The following is a 17069-nucleotide window of genomic DNA, read 5'->3' on the forward strand; positions in this document are numbered from 1 at the left end:
GTGCCGACAGCTCGGAGCCTGGAGCCTGCTTCCGCTTCTGTGTCTCCCTCTCTCTCTGCCCCTCCCCCGTTCATGGTCTGTCTCTCTCTGTCCCAAAAATAAATAAACGTTGAAAAAAAAAAAATAAATAAAAACAATAGTTCCTTTAAAGGCAGTCCCCTGTGTCTGGACGGGCCCTTTCATCCAGAGCACGCAGCGCCCCTCGAATCTCTCCAGGATCTCTCCGCAGTGAAAACCTGATGATCTGTACTGTCCCTCCCTGAACACACAGCCACCGAGGGTCCCGTTGCTGCCCCTGATGACGGGGACCGATTGCCGCGGCGGCACATTCTCCGGTGTCTCCTCCGGTCCCTCCCTTCTCTCATTGTCCTTGAGGGGAATATCCGCCTCAGAGATAATGGCCTTGGAATGAACACGTCTTATTACCCTGAAGGCTCAGCCCCCAGCGGAGGGCCGCGGCCAGCTCAGTGGACCCCATGGGCGCTCTTTCCGCCCAGGCAGGGAAAAGCTAAAATTAACACAGCCAGACAGCCTCCTCTGCTCCGAGCCAACCCTTCGGCACACACACGGCCCGGGCTTCAGACCTCTCCCGCTGGCCCCAAAGCTTGGGTCACCCTGGATGTGGGCAAGCTGTTTCCAGGCCGGGAAACCCACCTGCATCACCCAGGAGGCTTTGGAAGGCCCCAGATTCTGCATTGAACCTGCTTGCTCAGCAGTTCTGGGTACAAAGGGAGCACGGAGCTTTGCTGTGTGTGCGTGTGAGTGGAGGGAGGCGGGAGCCAGAGAGAGGGGTGTCATCTCAGACCTCGTCCTCAGGAAGGTCAGGCTCACTGCCACCAAAAGAACCTGGTGGCTGCAGGAGGGCGGGTGGGTCAGCAGCCAGAGTCGAGGCCGTTTTCTCTCCTCTGGAGGAGCCGCTCAGGAGCGCCTGGCCACCAAGAAAGGGTGTGCAAAGCCTCCAGAGGGCCTGCCCGACGGACAGACAGCCTCCCAGCCCCTCTCGGGCCGGCACACAGGAGTGCCAGTCTAATAAGAGCCCCAAAGGCTGCCAGCAAGATGAGAGAGAGGGCAGAAGCTGGCCGTGCCCCGCCCCGGCTGCAGATGCTCTGCCCAGAGCAGATCCGAGCACAGAGCCAAGAGGAGCCCCCTGCGCCCAGTCACATGTAAAGTTTTGGTTATCACACTGGACGGAGCACACTAATAATGATCGACTTTCATTCCCTGGGAGTAACAAAGAAATTCAAGGACCTGCCTGCTCTTCTCATCCAGGGCAGGAGGATAAAGCAGAGGGAATTGAAAGGGTCAGCAGGGGGAGAAAGCGATCCCGCTGAATCATGACATCCTTGTTTCTGCACACGGCGGCCGGCTGGCTGACTATATATAACACCTGGGTGCACGCAGTGTAGGTCCGAGCGGGCACGGAGGGCCGTGCTCATCGTCGTAACGACCTCGGCATCGGAGTATACGTACCGTGTGCGATATTGGAACGCAACGCAATGTCTTCGGTATACGGCCTTTGTGTCATTAATTGTCCTTCTGCAACGAACACTTTCCACCCGGTCAGGGTTCTGCTTTGTGGGCAGGCAGCCATGTTTTTAACCAAAGCCCAGCTGGTGGACCTCTGAGCCATGTCCCCCTCTGTCACAAGCAGGTGCCGCCGCAAAGATGAGGCCCCCACGGCTCTCGGTCGGCCGGCCCAGGTGCTGCCAGCTCCTGAAATGGGTGCCCTGTCCTCGACCAGCGTGGCCCCTGGCCTGGACGTGTCTGGGAGGGGCTCCGCCCGGCAGTCCCCATCCTGGTGTCCGCCTGGCCCTGAGGGCAGCGGTCCACAAGCCCCGGGCTCCCCAGCGCCTTTGGGTTTCTGAATGAGGCAGGCACGTTCTCAGGGGAAATAAAGCCCCGAAATGGTGCCTCTTCCCTCCTGGACTTCTAATTGACATTGTTCCCAAGGAAATGACAGCACTGCATTTTCTCACGTCCCAAGGAAGTGCTTCCCCAGAGAGCACCGGGAATGTCTTCACGGCCCCTGGCGGGACATCCGATGAACACGGCAGCGGGAACGATGCTCCCTGGGCAATTACACACGACAGTGACCCTCTTTATTAGGTCCCCATGCAGCACATCAGAATCGGTGTCACAGACCGAGCCTTGCCCAAATCCTCACAGAATGAACACTCGAGTCGGATTCAGCAAACTCCTACAAAAGCTGCCCCATAGATGGAGTGCATATTGTGCACCAGACATCATTCCGGGACCCAGAGCAACTATCGTGAACACGGTCAGGACATGATCAGACGGTGGATTGGCTCTCGATAGAGTGTCGCAAATCAGGAGAAGCCCCGTGACCGGTGAGGGGGGGGTGCGTGTGACAGCAGAGGGTGGCGTGGACACGATGTGTGACAAACACTGGGTCCGGGGCTCTCTCCGCAGTGGAATGACCTTCAGGCTGGGAGCGTCGGGAGGCACAGAAGTTGGTGGGTCCGTGAAGGGCGTGGGAGGGGTGAATCCCAGGCACTGGGGAGGCTCCGGGCAAACAAGGGCTCACAGGTGCAGTCACAGAAAGAAGGTCTGGGGGCAGGGCGGCGCGTGGCGAGGTGGAGGCTGTGAGGCAGACATTGTGGGGTGCGTTGTGCCCCCCAAAATACTGAATCCTGAACCCCAGTCCCTACGAATGGACTTCATTTGGAAACAGGGTCTTTGCAGAGGATCAAGGTAAGATGAGCCCATCAGATTGAGCCCTAATCCAATGACTGGTGTCCTTGTAAAAAGGGGATGCTGGGACACAGACATGCACAAGGGAAGACAGCGTGAAGATGTGGGGAGAAAGTGGGTATCTACAAACCTAAGAATGCCTGAGGCTGCCAGCAGCCAAGAATGGTTTCTTCCCCCTGGCCTCGGAAGAAACAGCCCTGCTGAAACCTGGGTCCCAGACCTGTAGACCCCGGAGCTGGGAGACAATAAAGTTCTGTGGTCCTTTGATACAGTAGCCCCGGTCCCGGCCGGTGTCGCCGGCGGGTGGGATGCTGCGGGGCCACGGAGGAGCGTTGAGCAGGGAGGGGAGCGGGTCAGACCCAAGTTGAAAAAGATGCACGGTGGGGGCCCCCCACCAGCCTGCAGGGCTCGGTCCCCCAGCTGGAGATGCTCACGAGGTTGCTTTCGAGGACAAGAGCATGCTGGTCTCCGTGAAATGAGCTGCATGCCCAAGTGGAGTAAGAATGTTCTCAGCCATGAGAAGAAACAGGAAAATGCCACTCGTAAGTCACCAAGAGAAACGGGTGCTGAGGTGTTGCGGGGTTGGCTTAGCAAGCTGGGGCTTTTAATTTTTTTTTAAAAATCCTTTTTGAAGTGCATTTAGTTTTGAGAGGTAGAGAGACAGAGCTTGAACAGAGGAGAGGCAGAGGGAGAGGGAGACACAGAATCCGAAGCAGGCTCCAGGCTCCGAGTTGTCAGCACAGAGCCCGACGGGGGGCTCGAACTCACGAACTGTGAGATCATGACCTGAGTCGAAGTCAGACGCTCAACCGACTGAGCCACCCCGGCGGCCCAACACAGGGGCTTTTAAATCAACCCAAACAGATACGCTGGATGGATTCTACTTCAAGAAACAACACCAGTTTCTTCAAAAGGTACCAGTTACAATACGGACGTATTGCCATCTTCAGTCACTGGTAAAGGACTGCTCTCCACCTCAATCAACTGGAAAGCAGACTTCAGCAGAAAGAGGCCGAGCACGTGGGCCTGGGCCAGTTTCCAGCCAGGAGCTGTGAGTTGGGGCCCAAGTGCAAGGAGGTGGGGCTGGATTGCAGATGTGAGTCCCGAGGCCAATGGCTGGGCTACAGACGCCAGCATGAGAGTCTGAGGGGGTGATGGGGTGGCGGCTGGGGGCCAAGAAGTGTCTGGAGACTTGGCCCCCCCCATGTTGGGGTAGCCTGGGGTCCAGGCGTGCCCGGTGCAGACACCCACTGAGCATCTTGGTCATTCGAAGGAGAACCCAGAAGAGCTCAAGACCTGCAGCGTCTGTAGGCCTGAGAGTAAGGGAAACAGTCTGAGACAAGAACCACGCACCGGGACTGATGACCCAGCCAAGGTCCACTCACTATAATGAAGTAAAAGAGCCTGACAAAATAAAACAGATCTGCCTTCCTTCTAGGGGGAAAAATAACACACACCGAAAAAAATCTCACCCCCCCACCCTTGTAAGGAAGGGGACATAATCGACTTTCCCTGAAATGTGTCACCACAGTGTCCAGAGAATAGTAAAAATATTACCAGCCACAAGGAGGGATGGGAATGGGTGCCCCATGGGTGACGGAGGAAGCCATCAAGAGACAGACATGTTGAGTGGGATGGCAAGCGAGGCTGTTTAACTAGCAGTTTTCAACACGTACAGTGATTTACAGAGAAGGAGGGCTGTAGTGAGTGAACAAACAGTGATCTGAACAGAGAAAGAACTATGGTAGCAAAGAACCATACAGAAGTACCATATCTGAATTTTGAAAATTCAGCAAAAGGAATCAAGAGAGATTGCGTATTTCAGAAGGACACGTGGACGTGGGGACAAAACAACGTAAATTATCTTATTTGGAGAAAAAAACAAACAAGCCAACCAACAAATAAATAAATACAAGTCTGAACAGAAGTAATGAACAGAGCCTGAACGGCCTCTGAGATAACGCACGTGATCTAGCAAGTGCCTGAAGACCCACGGGGAGGGGAGGGGGGGAGTGGACTGCAAACGAGTGTCTGAAAAAATAATCGTCAAGTTTTTCCTGAATTTGATGGGAATAAAATCTAAGAAGATTCCCCCGCAGGATGAATTCAGACAGAGCCATGTTTATGCATAATCACAGACAACCAGATGAAAGTCAGATATGAAGAGAAAGTCTTCAAAGCAATAGTGAGAAAAGGTATGTTAGCCACGTACGGAAGACCCATCGGAAACTCTGGAGCCGAGAAGAAAGGCACCCCAGTGCCTTCAAAGTGCTGACGGAAAGGAAACTCACACCAGAATTACATAACCAGCATAATGGACTTCAAAATGAGTGTGAAAGACAGAAAGAAGATTTTTGATAAGAGCAAGGTGAGAGGATTAGCCACCAATGAGCCACAACATACGAAACGCTAATGGGCGTCCTTTTCAGATTTGCAGGAGGAATTGAGAAACGTCAGGGGAGCCACTGTTCACAGAAGTGATCTTGTAATAACATCGTGGGGTAGGATTTACGGTGCACGGAGCTGCAACGTACATGAGGGCGACAGCAACACAGAGGCAGGGGCGGGGGCCCTCAAACAGCATGACGTTGCTGTGGGCCTCTTACATCTTTTTTTTTTTTTTTTAATTTTTTTTTTTCAACATTTATTTATTTTTTTGGGGACAGAGAGAGACAGAGCATGAACGGGGGAGGGGCAGAGAGAGAGGGAGACACAGAATCGGAAACAGGCTCCAGGCTCTGAGCCATCAGCCCAGAGCCCGACGCGGGCTCGAACTCACGGACCGTGAGATCGTGACCTGGCTGAAGTCAGACGCTTAACCGACTGCGCCACCCAGGCGCCCCGCCTCTTACATCTTTTAGGTGTGGTTGTTCAATATCACCTCTCAGAGACTGAGAGAAGTTGAGGATGCATCCTGAAATCCCTGAGCACTTAAACCACACACAGACGCACACGCGTAACACTAGCATATCAGCTGAGGAAATAAAATGAAATTCTGAATTGTGTTGTGTCAAAGGCAGGACAGGGTGGTGGAGGGGGGAGGAACAAAAACCAGAGAGAACAAAGAACAAAAAAAGTACAGTAAACCCAACCAAATCAATAATTACATGAAATGTAAATGGTAAATAACACTCCAATTAAAAGACAGAGACTATCAGAATGTATCAAAAAGCAGACTCGGGGCACCTGGGGTGGCTCAGTCAGTTAAGCGTCCGACTTTTGATTTTGGCTCACTTCATGATCTCACAGTTTGTGAGTTTGAGCCCCATGTTGGGCTCTGCGCCGACAGTGCGGAGTCTGCTTGGGATTCTCTCTCTCCCTCTCTCTCAAAATAAATGTTAAAAACAAAACAAAAGAAAAAGCAAGATGCAACTCACTATGGGCTATTTACAAGAGAAAACTTCTAAACATAAAGACAGATCAATTGAAAGCAAAAAATAGAAGGTAGGATATAAAGCCAAGAGCAGACATTAGGTTTCTAGTGTGGCTAGAATCTATCCGATAATATCCAGTCCAAGACGAGGGTTTTGCAACTAGAGATGAAATGGGAAATCTTATCAGGACGCAATAGCCAGGGTACCCCAAGGATGCATCATATCTGAGCCCAGTTACTAACAGAGCTGCAAAGTCCAGGAAGCAAAAACTGACAAAACCAACAGACAAATCCACACTTATATTGGATAGAACAAATAGCAAAAAATAAAATAAAATGAAATAAAATAAAATAAAATAAAATAAATAAAACCAATTTATTTATTTTTATTTTTTTAAATGTTTATTCAGTTTTGAGAGACAGAGAGAGACAGAGCATGAGCAGGGAAGGGGCAGAGAGGGAGCGAGACACAGAATCCGAAGCAGCTCCAGGCTCCGAGCTGTCAGCACAGAGCCCGACACAGGGCTCGAACTCACGAACTGCCAGATCAGGACCTGAGCTGAAGTCGGACACTTAACTTACTGAGCCACCCAGGCACCCCAATAAAACAATTTAAAATTTAAAAAAAAACAGGATATAAAAACCTAACAAAGATTTGAAGAGCAGAGTCAAGCTAACTGACCTAGTAGGTGTTTCTAGAAACTGCACCAGACAACTGCATGATGCACATTCTTGACGCTCTCCGTGAGATGGCCCCTGACGTAGGTCATTCGCTGGGCTGGAAAACGCCTCCGTGAATTTCATACGATGAAAATCTTATGTGGCATGCTATCCGATTTCAAGAAAACTAAATTACAATTAATAACGGTAAGAAATCTTTAAAAATGTCCACGTATTTGGAAATGAAACAATACACGTCTTTTCTTCCCGCTGTCGTTTAAAGAGTTGTGCAAACATCTGCACGATCAGTTTTGAAACACTGCGCGTGGCGTTTCCACCAGACTTATACACGGCGAATCCTCACTCCCACCACTGGCCCAAGGAGAACATCGACCTGCTTTCTGTCACTGTCACTGAGCCTTTTCTCTGGGTGTTTCATGTAAAGGGAGTTGTGCAATATGAAGTCTTTGACACCTGTCTTCTTTCACTTAGAATAATGTCTGTGAGCCTCGGCTCTCTTGTAGTGTCTTCCTTTAATCCCCGACTGATATCCCATTGCCTGGAAAGACCACATTTTGTTCAGCCATATGCCAGCTGATGGGCATTGAAACTGTTCCCACGTAGGGGCCGCTGTCATCATCCATGCACAGACCTTTGTTTCCAATCGTCTCGGGTCAGTCTGGGTGGGGGGTGGCATCGTGGGGTTATATCTTGAACTTTTTAAGACAGACCACCTGTTTTCCACAGTGTTCCCAGTGTTCACGGTGGGAGCCAGTTTCTCAATATCCTCAACCACCCCGGGCACGGCTGGCCTCGTGGGTGTGAAACGGCATGGCTCTGTGGTTTCCTCTGCAATCCCCACAGGACTACTGGGACCCGGCATGTTTCTTGTGTCTTTTGTTATGTGGGTCTATATCTTCCTGGGTGAAATGTCGATTCAAGCTTTTTGTTTAATCGGATTAATTTTCCTTCTTATTGAGTTGCAGGGTTTCCTTACATATTCTAGATGCAGATCCTCTGTCAGAGATATGATTTGCAGATATTTTTAACGGTAGGCAAGCAATGACTTTATTTTCTTAAGAATGCCTTTCAGAAAGGGCTGAAGTTTGTAATTTGATAAAGTCAGTTGACCACATTTTTTTTTTTTTTTTTTGGTCAGGAATCACACTTTTGCTATAACGTCTAAGAACTTTTGCTCGGCCCAAGGTTACGAGGATTTTCATCTATGCTTGATTCTAGAAGATTTTTAGCTTTCACTTTTATAGTGAAGTCTGTAGTGCATTTTGAGTTAAATTTTGTGTATAGTATGAGATAAACATGTGCGTTGCTTTTATTTTATAGACGTAGATATTCGATTGTCCCCGCGCTATTTGTTAAAAAGCCTCTTCTTTCCTCCATTGAATTCTTTTGACATTTTTGTCAAGACCAGAAACAGTCTCATAAATACGGAGAGCAAACTGGTGGTTGCTGAGGGGAGGGAGTGGGGGAAGGGCAAAGTAGGAGGAAGAGACCAAGAGGCACCGACTTCCAGTTATAAAATAAATAAGTCACTGGGGACCTAGGTGGACCAGTTGGTTAAGCATCCAAGTCTTGAATTCATCTCAGGTCATGATCCCAGGGTTGTGGGTTCGAGCCCCGTGTTGGGCTCCACGCTGAGTCTGGAGCCTGCTTGAGATTCTCTTTCTCCCCCTCTCTCTGCCCCTCTCCTGATTATGCAGTCTCTGCCTCTGTCTCTCTCTCTCTCTCCCTCTCTCTCTCTCTCTCAAAAACAAAAAAATAAAGAAACATTCAAAAATAAATAAGATAAAATAAATAAGGCATGGGAACGAGAAAAACAGCACGGGGAGTATAGTCGCTAATACTGCCACAGCCTCATCAGGCGACACACGGAGGCTACATTTCTTGCAGTGAGCATTTTGTGATGCGTAGACTTCATGGAAGTCGCTATTCTTTACACCGGAGACTAATATAACATTGTACGTCAACTACACGTCGATTGCAATTTTTTTTCAAAAGAAGCGAATTGCCTAATAAGTGCCCCACGTTACGTGATTCCCATCATCTGAATGCTTTTCCTTGAACCGAGACCTCATTGTCTGGATGGCTGTGACTCTACACGAAATCTTGAAATACAGTCGTGTGGGTGTCCTCCCACTTGGTTCTTCTTTTCCTGCTTCCTTATTCTTTTTCTATATACATTTTAGGACCATTTCCACGCATAAACCTACTTGGATTTGAGAGGGCTTGTGTAGAATTTACAGGTGGATTTCAGGAAAACTCCCACCTTGCCAATACTGGATCTTTGGATCTAAGGACATGGAGAGTACCGTCTCAGATTACTTAGATCTTTTATTTCTCTGAGCAAAATGTTTTATGCACGTTGTTGGACAAGTCTTGCGCCTTTGGGTTATATTTATTTCAAGGTGTTTATTCTTTTGGACACTATTGCGAATGAAATTGTTCAGTTAATTTCATTTTGGGGGTTGCTTACTGTTACTTAATAAGGTTAAAAAATTACAATTGATTTTTCTTTTATTAAATTTTTTAAGTTTATTTATTTTGAGAGTGTGCAAGTGAGCATGGGGGAGGGTAAGGGGCAGAGATAGAGAAAGAGAAAGAATGTCAAGCAGGCTCCACGCTGTCAGCGCAGAGCCCGACACGGGCCTCAGACTCACGAGCCGTGAGATCATGACCTGAGCCGAAATCAAGAGTTGGGTGCTTCACAGACTGAACCGCTCAGGTGCCCCACAAATACAGTTGAGTTTTCTATGTTGATCTTGTGTCCTGTAACCTTCTAAATAAAACACGAGGGAAGAAGAAATTGTAAGAGAAATCAGGAAAGATTTTTCAAATTTATAGTAAAAATATAATAAATCAAAAGTTTGTGAAATGCCTCTAAGGCAATGTTTTGTGGAGAAATCTGCAGTTTTAAATGTTTATACTAAAGACAAAAAAAAAAAACATTTAAATTTGATGTTTAAATTTTTCACCTGGGGGCGCCTGGGTGGTGCAGTCGGTTAAGCGTCCGACTTCAGCCAGGTCACGATCTCGCGGTCCGTGAGTTCGAGCCCCGCGTCGGGCTCTGGGCTGATGGCTCAGACCCTGGAGCCTGTTTCCGATTCTGTGTCTCCCTCTCTCTCTGCCCCTCCCCCGTTCATGCTCTGTCTCTCTCTGTCCCAAAAATAAATAAACGTTGAAAAAAAAAATTAAAAAAAATAAATTTCACCTGAAGAAACTAGAAAGAAAATTAGATTCAAAGTAAATAGAATGAAGTAAATAACAAACATAAAGCAGAAGTAATTTAATACAAAAAAATTTCTAAAGTTCCATTTGGGTTTTTAATAAGATTAAAAAAAACTTTGGGTTTTTAATAAGATTAATAAAACTTAAAGAACACCTTGCAGGAACTGACCAAGAAATAAAGAAAATATAAATTATTAATATAAAGATGGAAAGACTCGGTATTAATACATAGCCTATGGACATTAAAGAAAAAAACAATTTATGACCAAACCTTATGCCAATAACAAATTCAACAGAGAAATCTTGTGGAAAGTACAATTGACAAAATTAGCAGACATTACCAAGAGAAAAAAACAAACAAAACAAAACAAAACAAAAGAACAAACAGAAAACCATGGCAACATCCTTCACAAACACAGATAAGATAGTAATTCTTACCAAGCTACTACTGAATTGAACTTAGCGGAACTTGAATATAAACTACACAATAAGCAAGTGGGACTTCACAGGAATGAAGTCAGTGTAACATCCAGGTATCAATCAAATAACATGAACCAATAAAGGAGAAAACCTCATGATCATCTCAACAGGTGCAGGAAAAAATACTTGGTCCATTCAACATCTCTTCATCCGGAAAACTCGTGTCATACTAATAATTGAAAGGAAATCACCAGAACTGCTCGAGAGTGTCTGTAAAAAGCACCTATAGCTTCCATTACTTAACAGCAAAACACGAAGGCTTCCTTCCTAGAATTTTGGGAGAAGTCAAGGATGTCTGCTCTTCCTTTGTACACAGAAGAGGGGGCAGGAGAGTCTATCCAGTGCAATCAGGCACGGACAAGGAATCAATAAAGATAAGGAATAAATGGGGCTTCTGGGTGGCTCAGTTGGTTAAGCGTCCGACTTCGGCTCAGGTCATGATCTCGCGGTTCGTGGGCTCTAGCCCCGCGTCGGGCTCTGTGCTGACGGCTCGGAGCCCGGAGCCTGCTTGGGATTCTGTGTCTCCCTCTCTCTGGCCCTCACCCGCTCACGCTCTGTCTCTCTCTCTGTCTCTCAAAACTGAATAAACATTTTTTAAAAAGATAAGGAGTACATAAATAAAGGCTCAAAAGGAAGACCAAACTTACTTCATTTTCAGATAGGATTGTCCGCTCCGGGTGCGGGTAGGGGTGGGGGCAGGGAGGGGAAAACAAGGAATCTGTCAAAACAAGAAAACAAGGAATCTGTCAAAACGAAAACCAAATGGCTTCTAAAACTGATAAGCGATGTTGGCAAGGATGGAGAATAGAAGTTCAATATGCAAAATTCAACTGTATATCTTTAGAGTGACAGCAAGAAAATAGAAAATAAATACATACATACATATATTTATAATCATAGAAAAGCATATTTGTAAATAAATAGGACGAAATATCTGCAAACTCACCACCCCGAAAACTATAAAACATCTTTGGGATTAATTTAGGAAGATGTAACGAATGGAGAGGCGTGTATGTTCTGCATGAACTGGAAATCTCATTTTTCATATGGTGTCAGCTCTCCCAACTGAAGGAAAAGATTCAACACCATCCCAATCAAAATTTGCAAGTTCTTTGTAGAAATTAAGAGAGGCTATGTCTATGGCATTTCTAGATCTTGGAGAGGCAATGATTTCTTAGAGGAGACAGAGAGATAAATAAAGTTTCAAATGTATTAAAGATTTCATCAAGATAAAAACTCTGCTTGTTAAAAAATACCACAAAAAATGTAAAGCGAGGCCACAGACAGGGAGAACATATCTGTAATACATACATCTAGGAAAGAAAATATAGTTTGTATACATTATATATGTAAAATTAATATATAAAAATGTTTATAGATTTTAATTCTCTCTCACAGATAAATGGTGCAGGCCACCTAAAGCCAAATGAGAACCACTTTGGACTCATAATAATGGTTAAAATTTAAAATACCAACAACCTCAAACATTTGTAAAGGTTTGGGACAACTGGATCCCTCCTATATTTCTTGTGGAAATGCAAAATGGAACGACTACCTTGTAAAAATGGTTTGCTACTTCCTTAAATAGTTATGCATATCTCTACCCTATTACTCTCCAGTGCCACTGAGGGAGGTAATGAAAACACATGTCCACAAAATGACTTTTATAAGAACGTTCCTGGCAGCCTTGAGCGTCACAGTCCCCAACTGGAGACCACACAAAGATGAACATGTTGAAGTGTATCCGTGCAGCAGATAGCTACTCCACAAAACAATCCACCACGCTACTAATACATGTGATGACCAGATAGATCTAGAAAGCATGCTGAGGGAAAGAAGCCACGCGCAAAAGCATACAGACCACAAGACGCTATTCATGTGAATTTCTAGAAGCAAAAAGAATAATCCATGGTGATAGAAATCAGAACAGTGACAACCTCGTTAGGATGTGTGCCAGAAAAGACTGGATGTGGCTAAGAGGCAAAGCTCTGCTTGGGTGGAAATGATTCAGATCCTGGCAGGGGTGCAGGCCCATGGGCACCTGCCTTTGTCAAAGCTCAGGGAACCGTATATTCAATGCTCAATAACCGTGTACCTGAATAAAATTAGAAACAAAAATCCATGGCGTACGATGGGAGAATATGTTTTAATATAGATCTCCAGAATGTAGCAGAGATTCTACCAAGTAATAAAAAAGAGATAGAGACTCCCAGAGGAAAAAAAAAAAAAAATAGGCGAACAACTTGAACAGGCACTTCTCAAAAGTAGACCTCTAAATGGGTAAAACAGGGAGAAAAGATGTTCTCCATCATTAGTCATCGGGAAAGTACAAAATAAACAAGGCAAGCACTCTACTTTCACCAAAATGGCTCAGATGGGAATGGAAAAAAGTGACAGTACAAATACCAGGATGATGGGGATGGCCTGGGACTCTGCTTTTTTTGAAGACTGGGTATCTGTGAGTCACAAGACTTAACGCGCTCCTAACAGTGGGCCCCAAAAACTGCCCCCAGTTATTTATTTTGAGAGAGAGAGAGAGAGAGAAAGAGAGAAAGAGGGCAAGCAGAGGTGGGGAAGAGAGAGGGAGACAGAGAATCCCAAGCAGGGTCTGCACCATCAGCGCAGAATCTGAGATAGGGCTCGATCTCATGAACCATGAGATCATGACCTGAGCTGAAATCAAGAGCCGGATACTTAGCTGACTGAGCCACCCAGGCGCCCCTATATATACACTCTAAAAGGCATGTGCAATCATGTTTCTAGGGGCTGCACATGGAATAGTCCAAAGCTGGAAGGAGTTGAGGTACCGTCAGCCGTGTAGCAGACACATGAACCACACAGTGTCTTCACAGCATGCCCACTGCACCCGTGAGCTCTGATTCTGACACACATGGATCTCCCAGACCTCACGCTGCTCATGGAAGCCAGACTCTGAAAAGCCTCTTAAGTTCAAGATCGCATTACGTGGAATTTGAAATGCACACAGCCACGTCTAGCAAAACAGAGGGTGCGTGGTGTCTGTCGCTTCAGGGAAGGGTGGAGTTTAGAGATTGGAGGAGGGACCTCTCCGAGCGTCGCGTTGCTGATTTGGCGGGGTTGCTTTAAACCAATTCTTTGGCTACCACTTTAAGCTTGTGACCAGGGAACAAGAATGGCCAGCCTTCCCACCCTTTCTTGAAACTGGAGAGTGGTAAGATTTTATTCTCCGTGGTTGTCGACTGGGAAGGCAATTAGGAGGCACCAGAGGGGCTGGCAATGGTCCACTATCTTGACCTAGACTGTGGTGACATGTGTGTTTACTTGTGAAAGTTCCCAGGCATCGCGTTTGTGCAATTTACTGCATTTAAGTTTACAAAAAACAAAACAACCCCCCCCAAAAAAAAAACAAGAACAAAAAACTTTATAAATGAAAAAGGTAATTTTATTTATTTTTTTAATGTTTTTATTTTTGAGAGAGAGACACAGAGTGTGAGCGGGGGCGGGGCAGAGAGAGGGGGAGACACAGAATCCGAAGCAGGCTTCAGGCTCCAAGGTGTCAGCACAGAGCCCGACATGGGACTCGAACTCACGGACTGCGAGATCGTGACCTGAGCCGAAGTCGGACACTTAACCAACTGAAGCACCCCGGAGGCCCGAGAAAAGTAATCTTAAATAAAAGCAAATTAGAAACAGCTTTTTTTTAAAGGAAGCAATAGGGACTAAGAATTCAGAGTAGGAACTGAGAAGACACATCTGAGGAAATAACCCAAACGCAGCCCAGAGAGGTAAGTATGGAGCCAGTTTAACACAAGACCGGGGCGGGGGGGATAGCATTCCGATCAGGCCACAACAGCAGGGGGATCGATCCTCACCATTTCAGCGAAAACTTCTGTTCCTAGGAGGTCATGCAGTCGTGCAAGCTACCAACATCATCTTCGTTTTATGGGTGAGATTTCAGAGGGACGAGGGGGTTTGTAGCACGTCCAAGGTCACCCAGCTAGGAACTTACGGAAGTAGGACTTAAACCCAGGTGGTCGTCAGAGATCATGTTTCAACCATCAGTCGAAATTGTCTCAATGACAGGATGAGGAAGTCTAATGTTTCCCCCCCACACACAAGGAAGGAGAAGGAGCAGAGAGGAAGGCATACTCGCCGAGCTAAATTCCCATAATGTGAGAAGAAATGAGTCTCTCCAGTATAAGAAGCTCTCATATCCCGGCGCCTGGGTGGCTCAGTCGGTTGAGTGTCCGACTCTGGCTCAGGTCGTGATCTCACGGTTTGTGGGTTCAGGCCCCGCGTCAGGCTCTGTGCTGACGGCTCGGAGCCTGGAGCCTGCTTCGGACTCTGTGTCTCCCTCTCTCTGCCCCTCCCCACTCACCTTCTGTCTCTCTCTGTCTCTCGAAAAGGAATACATATTGAAAACTAAAAAATAAATAAAAAAGAAGCACTCATATCCAGGCCGGGTAAAGCCAACTCCACACCTAGGGATGCTTTCGGCAAAAGTTTCATCCACTGTGTCCGAGACGGCCTCTGAAAACCAGCCAGGTAGAGAGGGACGAGGGGGGCCCCATCATCATTCTGCCCGCACCTCCCCTGCATGCTGTCTACCTGCCTTCCCAGTCCTGACACCCGCGGCTGTGAACTTGCCAGCTGCCTTCTGTTGGGCTCCCCAGTGGAGAGGTCGGCGGGACCTGCATCCAGCACCTGTCCTCCGGAAGCCCGTGCCTCGAAGGCCACCCCTCGGGGAGCTCCAGAGCTCGCAGGACCTGGTAACACTCCCCTTCTCTGGTCTTTGCAGTTCCCAAGACCTTCTGCTGCCAAGTGTGGGCTGCCCCCTGACCTGCACTTCCTGCCTTAATTCCACCTGCACTTCCATTACTGCTGTTAACCCTTGACCTTGAACGACACAGTTTGAACCGCGCAGGTCCACCTGTACTCAGATTATTGTCGATGAATACCACACAGGGCTACACGCGCATTCCGTCCGCTTTATGATTCTCGTAATAATGTTTTCTCTTCTCTAGCCTACCTTAGGGTAAGCATACCATATGTAATAAATATAACACACAAGATGGGTGCTAATAGTTTAGGCCATCAGGGAGGCTTCTGGCCAACAGTGGGCTCTTCGTAGTTTAGTTTCTAGGGAGTCTAAATTATACGCAGACTTTGGGCTGTGCAGGGGCCGGTGCCCCTAACCCCACAAGGTTCAAGGTCAACTATTCCACTTCGTTAATCTCTCCGTTTGCTCCATCCACGAATTCTGTTTTCTACCTATCGATCCCGATCGATACTTGTTGCTACCGCGAGGCACCAGGAACTTGAACCTCCAGATGGGATTTAGAGACTGGGTTTCTCACGTCGTGGGTCAACGCACGGGGCCCCCCTTGCTGGCCCAGAGTTTTGGACAGTAACTCCTGTACCTGTGGTGGCTCAGGAGTGCTAGCACATGGTTGTGAGTCATGAAGCCACTGTTTCCCCTGAGCACCATGGCCACAGGAACGGTGACGGACATTGTGGTGATTGCAGGGTACGTGTGGCTCTGATCACATCCCTGGAGAGACTTTGAGAGCAAGTTAAATTAAGGGTCTTGCGCGTGAAGGATGCTGGGATAACCAGAAGGCTTGTAGGGCAGCCAGAAATGAGTCTCTTCTCTTGAGTGGCCCCAGGGCAGCTGTGACTGAGGCGCAAATGCATGCTATAATTGAGCGGTTTGCAGGGATTCAAAGTGGACATTCCGTACAACTCACAAATTTCCTAACTTCCATGCTGGGATTAAGGACGGAACGGAGGGGCACCTGGGTCGGGGGGCTCAGTCGGTTAAGCGTCCGACTCTTGGTTTTCAGCTCAGGTCACGATCTCATGGTTTGTGGGATCGAGCCCCACGTCAGGCTCTGTGCTGACAGTGCGGAGTCTGCTTGGGATTCTCTCTCTCCCTCTCTCTCTGCCCCTCATCCACTCACACATGCATGTGCTCTCTTCCTCAAAATCAACAAATAAACATTAAAAAAAAAAAAACCACAAAGAACTGACTGGAAATGAGTGGGACCTACGGAGATGTTTGGGAACACACAAGGAGCTGGGGACTTCGAACCTCCAAAGGCCCGTGGGGGTCTCTCGCTGGCAGAGGCTGCTGGGCTCCTGTTTCTGATGAGTTAACATCCTGCTGTATAAACACTTTTCCGCGACCTCATAAGGGGATGCCAGTTTTCTCAGGACTCCCTCCCAAGCCCCTCATGTACTTAAATCTCAGCTTAGCCCAGAGGGACGGTTGCAAGGTCTGCTTTGGGAGAAGGCAGGCAGCGTATGCGCAAAGCAGCCATAAGATCTCACCCGTTTGGATCAGTAGGTACCTAAGCTTGGATCGGGGCAAACGCGTTAGTAAGGACGCACTGGGCCGGGATGTAAAAGTCTCCACTCGAGCGGCTGGGAGCTCTAAGCATGTGCTGTGCCTGGACGCTCATTGGACACCCCACTGGTTGAAGATGAGTTACACAAATCCTTCCTGAGTGAGGTGACGCGCTCCCGCCGGTTTGCCCGGGACCTGCTGGGTTTTAAAACCAAAATGTCCTCTCTCCCGGGCAGGCTGGCCACCTTGGTGGAAGACTGGAGCGGTTCTCTCCGA

The 17069-nt window shown here is 47.6% G+C and overlaps 1 protein-coding gene across 1 annotated transcript in view; it reads left to right on the forward strand.

Moving 5' to 3' along the window:
* LOC121040989 (uncharacterized) overlaps positions 1 to 15305 on the forward strand; it is a 43456-nt gene extending 28151 nt beyond the window's left edge. Inside the window, exon 3 of the mRNA XM_040491812.1 lies at positions 15246 to 15305. Within this exon, the coding sequence (XP_040347746.1) occupies positions 15246 to 15305 (60 nt within the window). The remainder of the gene's footprint in view (positions 1 to 15245) is intronic.
* The last annotated feature ends 1764 nt before the right edge of the window (positions 15306 to 17069 follow it).

This window comes from Herpailurus yagouaroundi, unplaced genomic scaffold (genome assembly GCF_014898765.1).
Source record: "Herpailurus yagouaroundi ecotype Mexico unplaced genomic scaffold, PumYag 182, whole genome shotgun sequence".
NCBI lineage: Eukaryota > Metazoa > Chordata > Mammalia > Carnivora > Felidae > Herpailurus > Herpailurus yagouaroundi.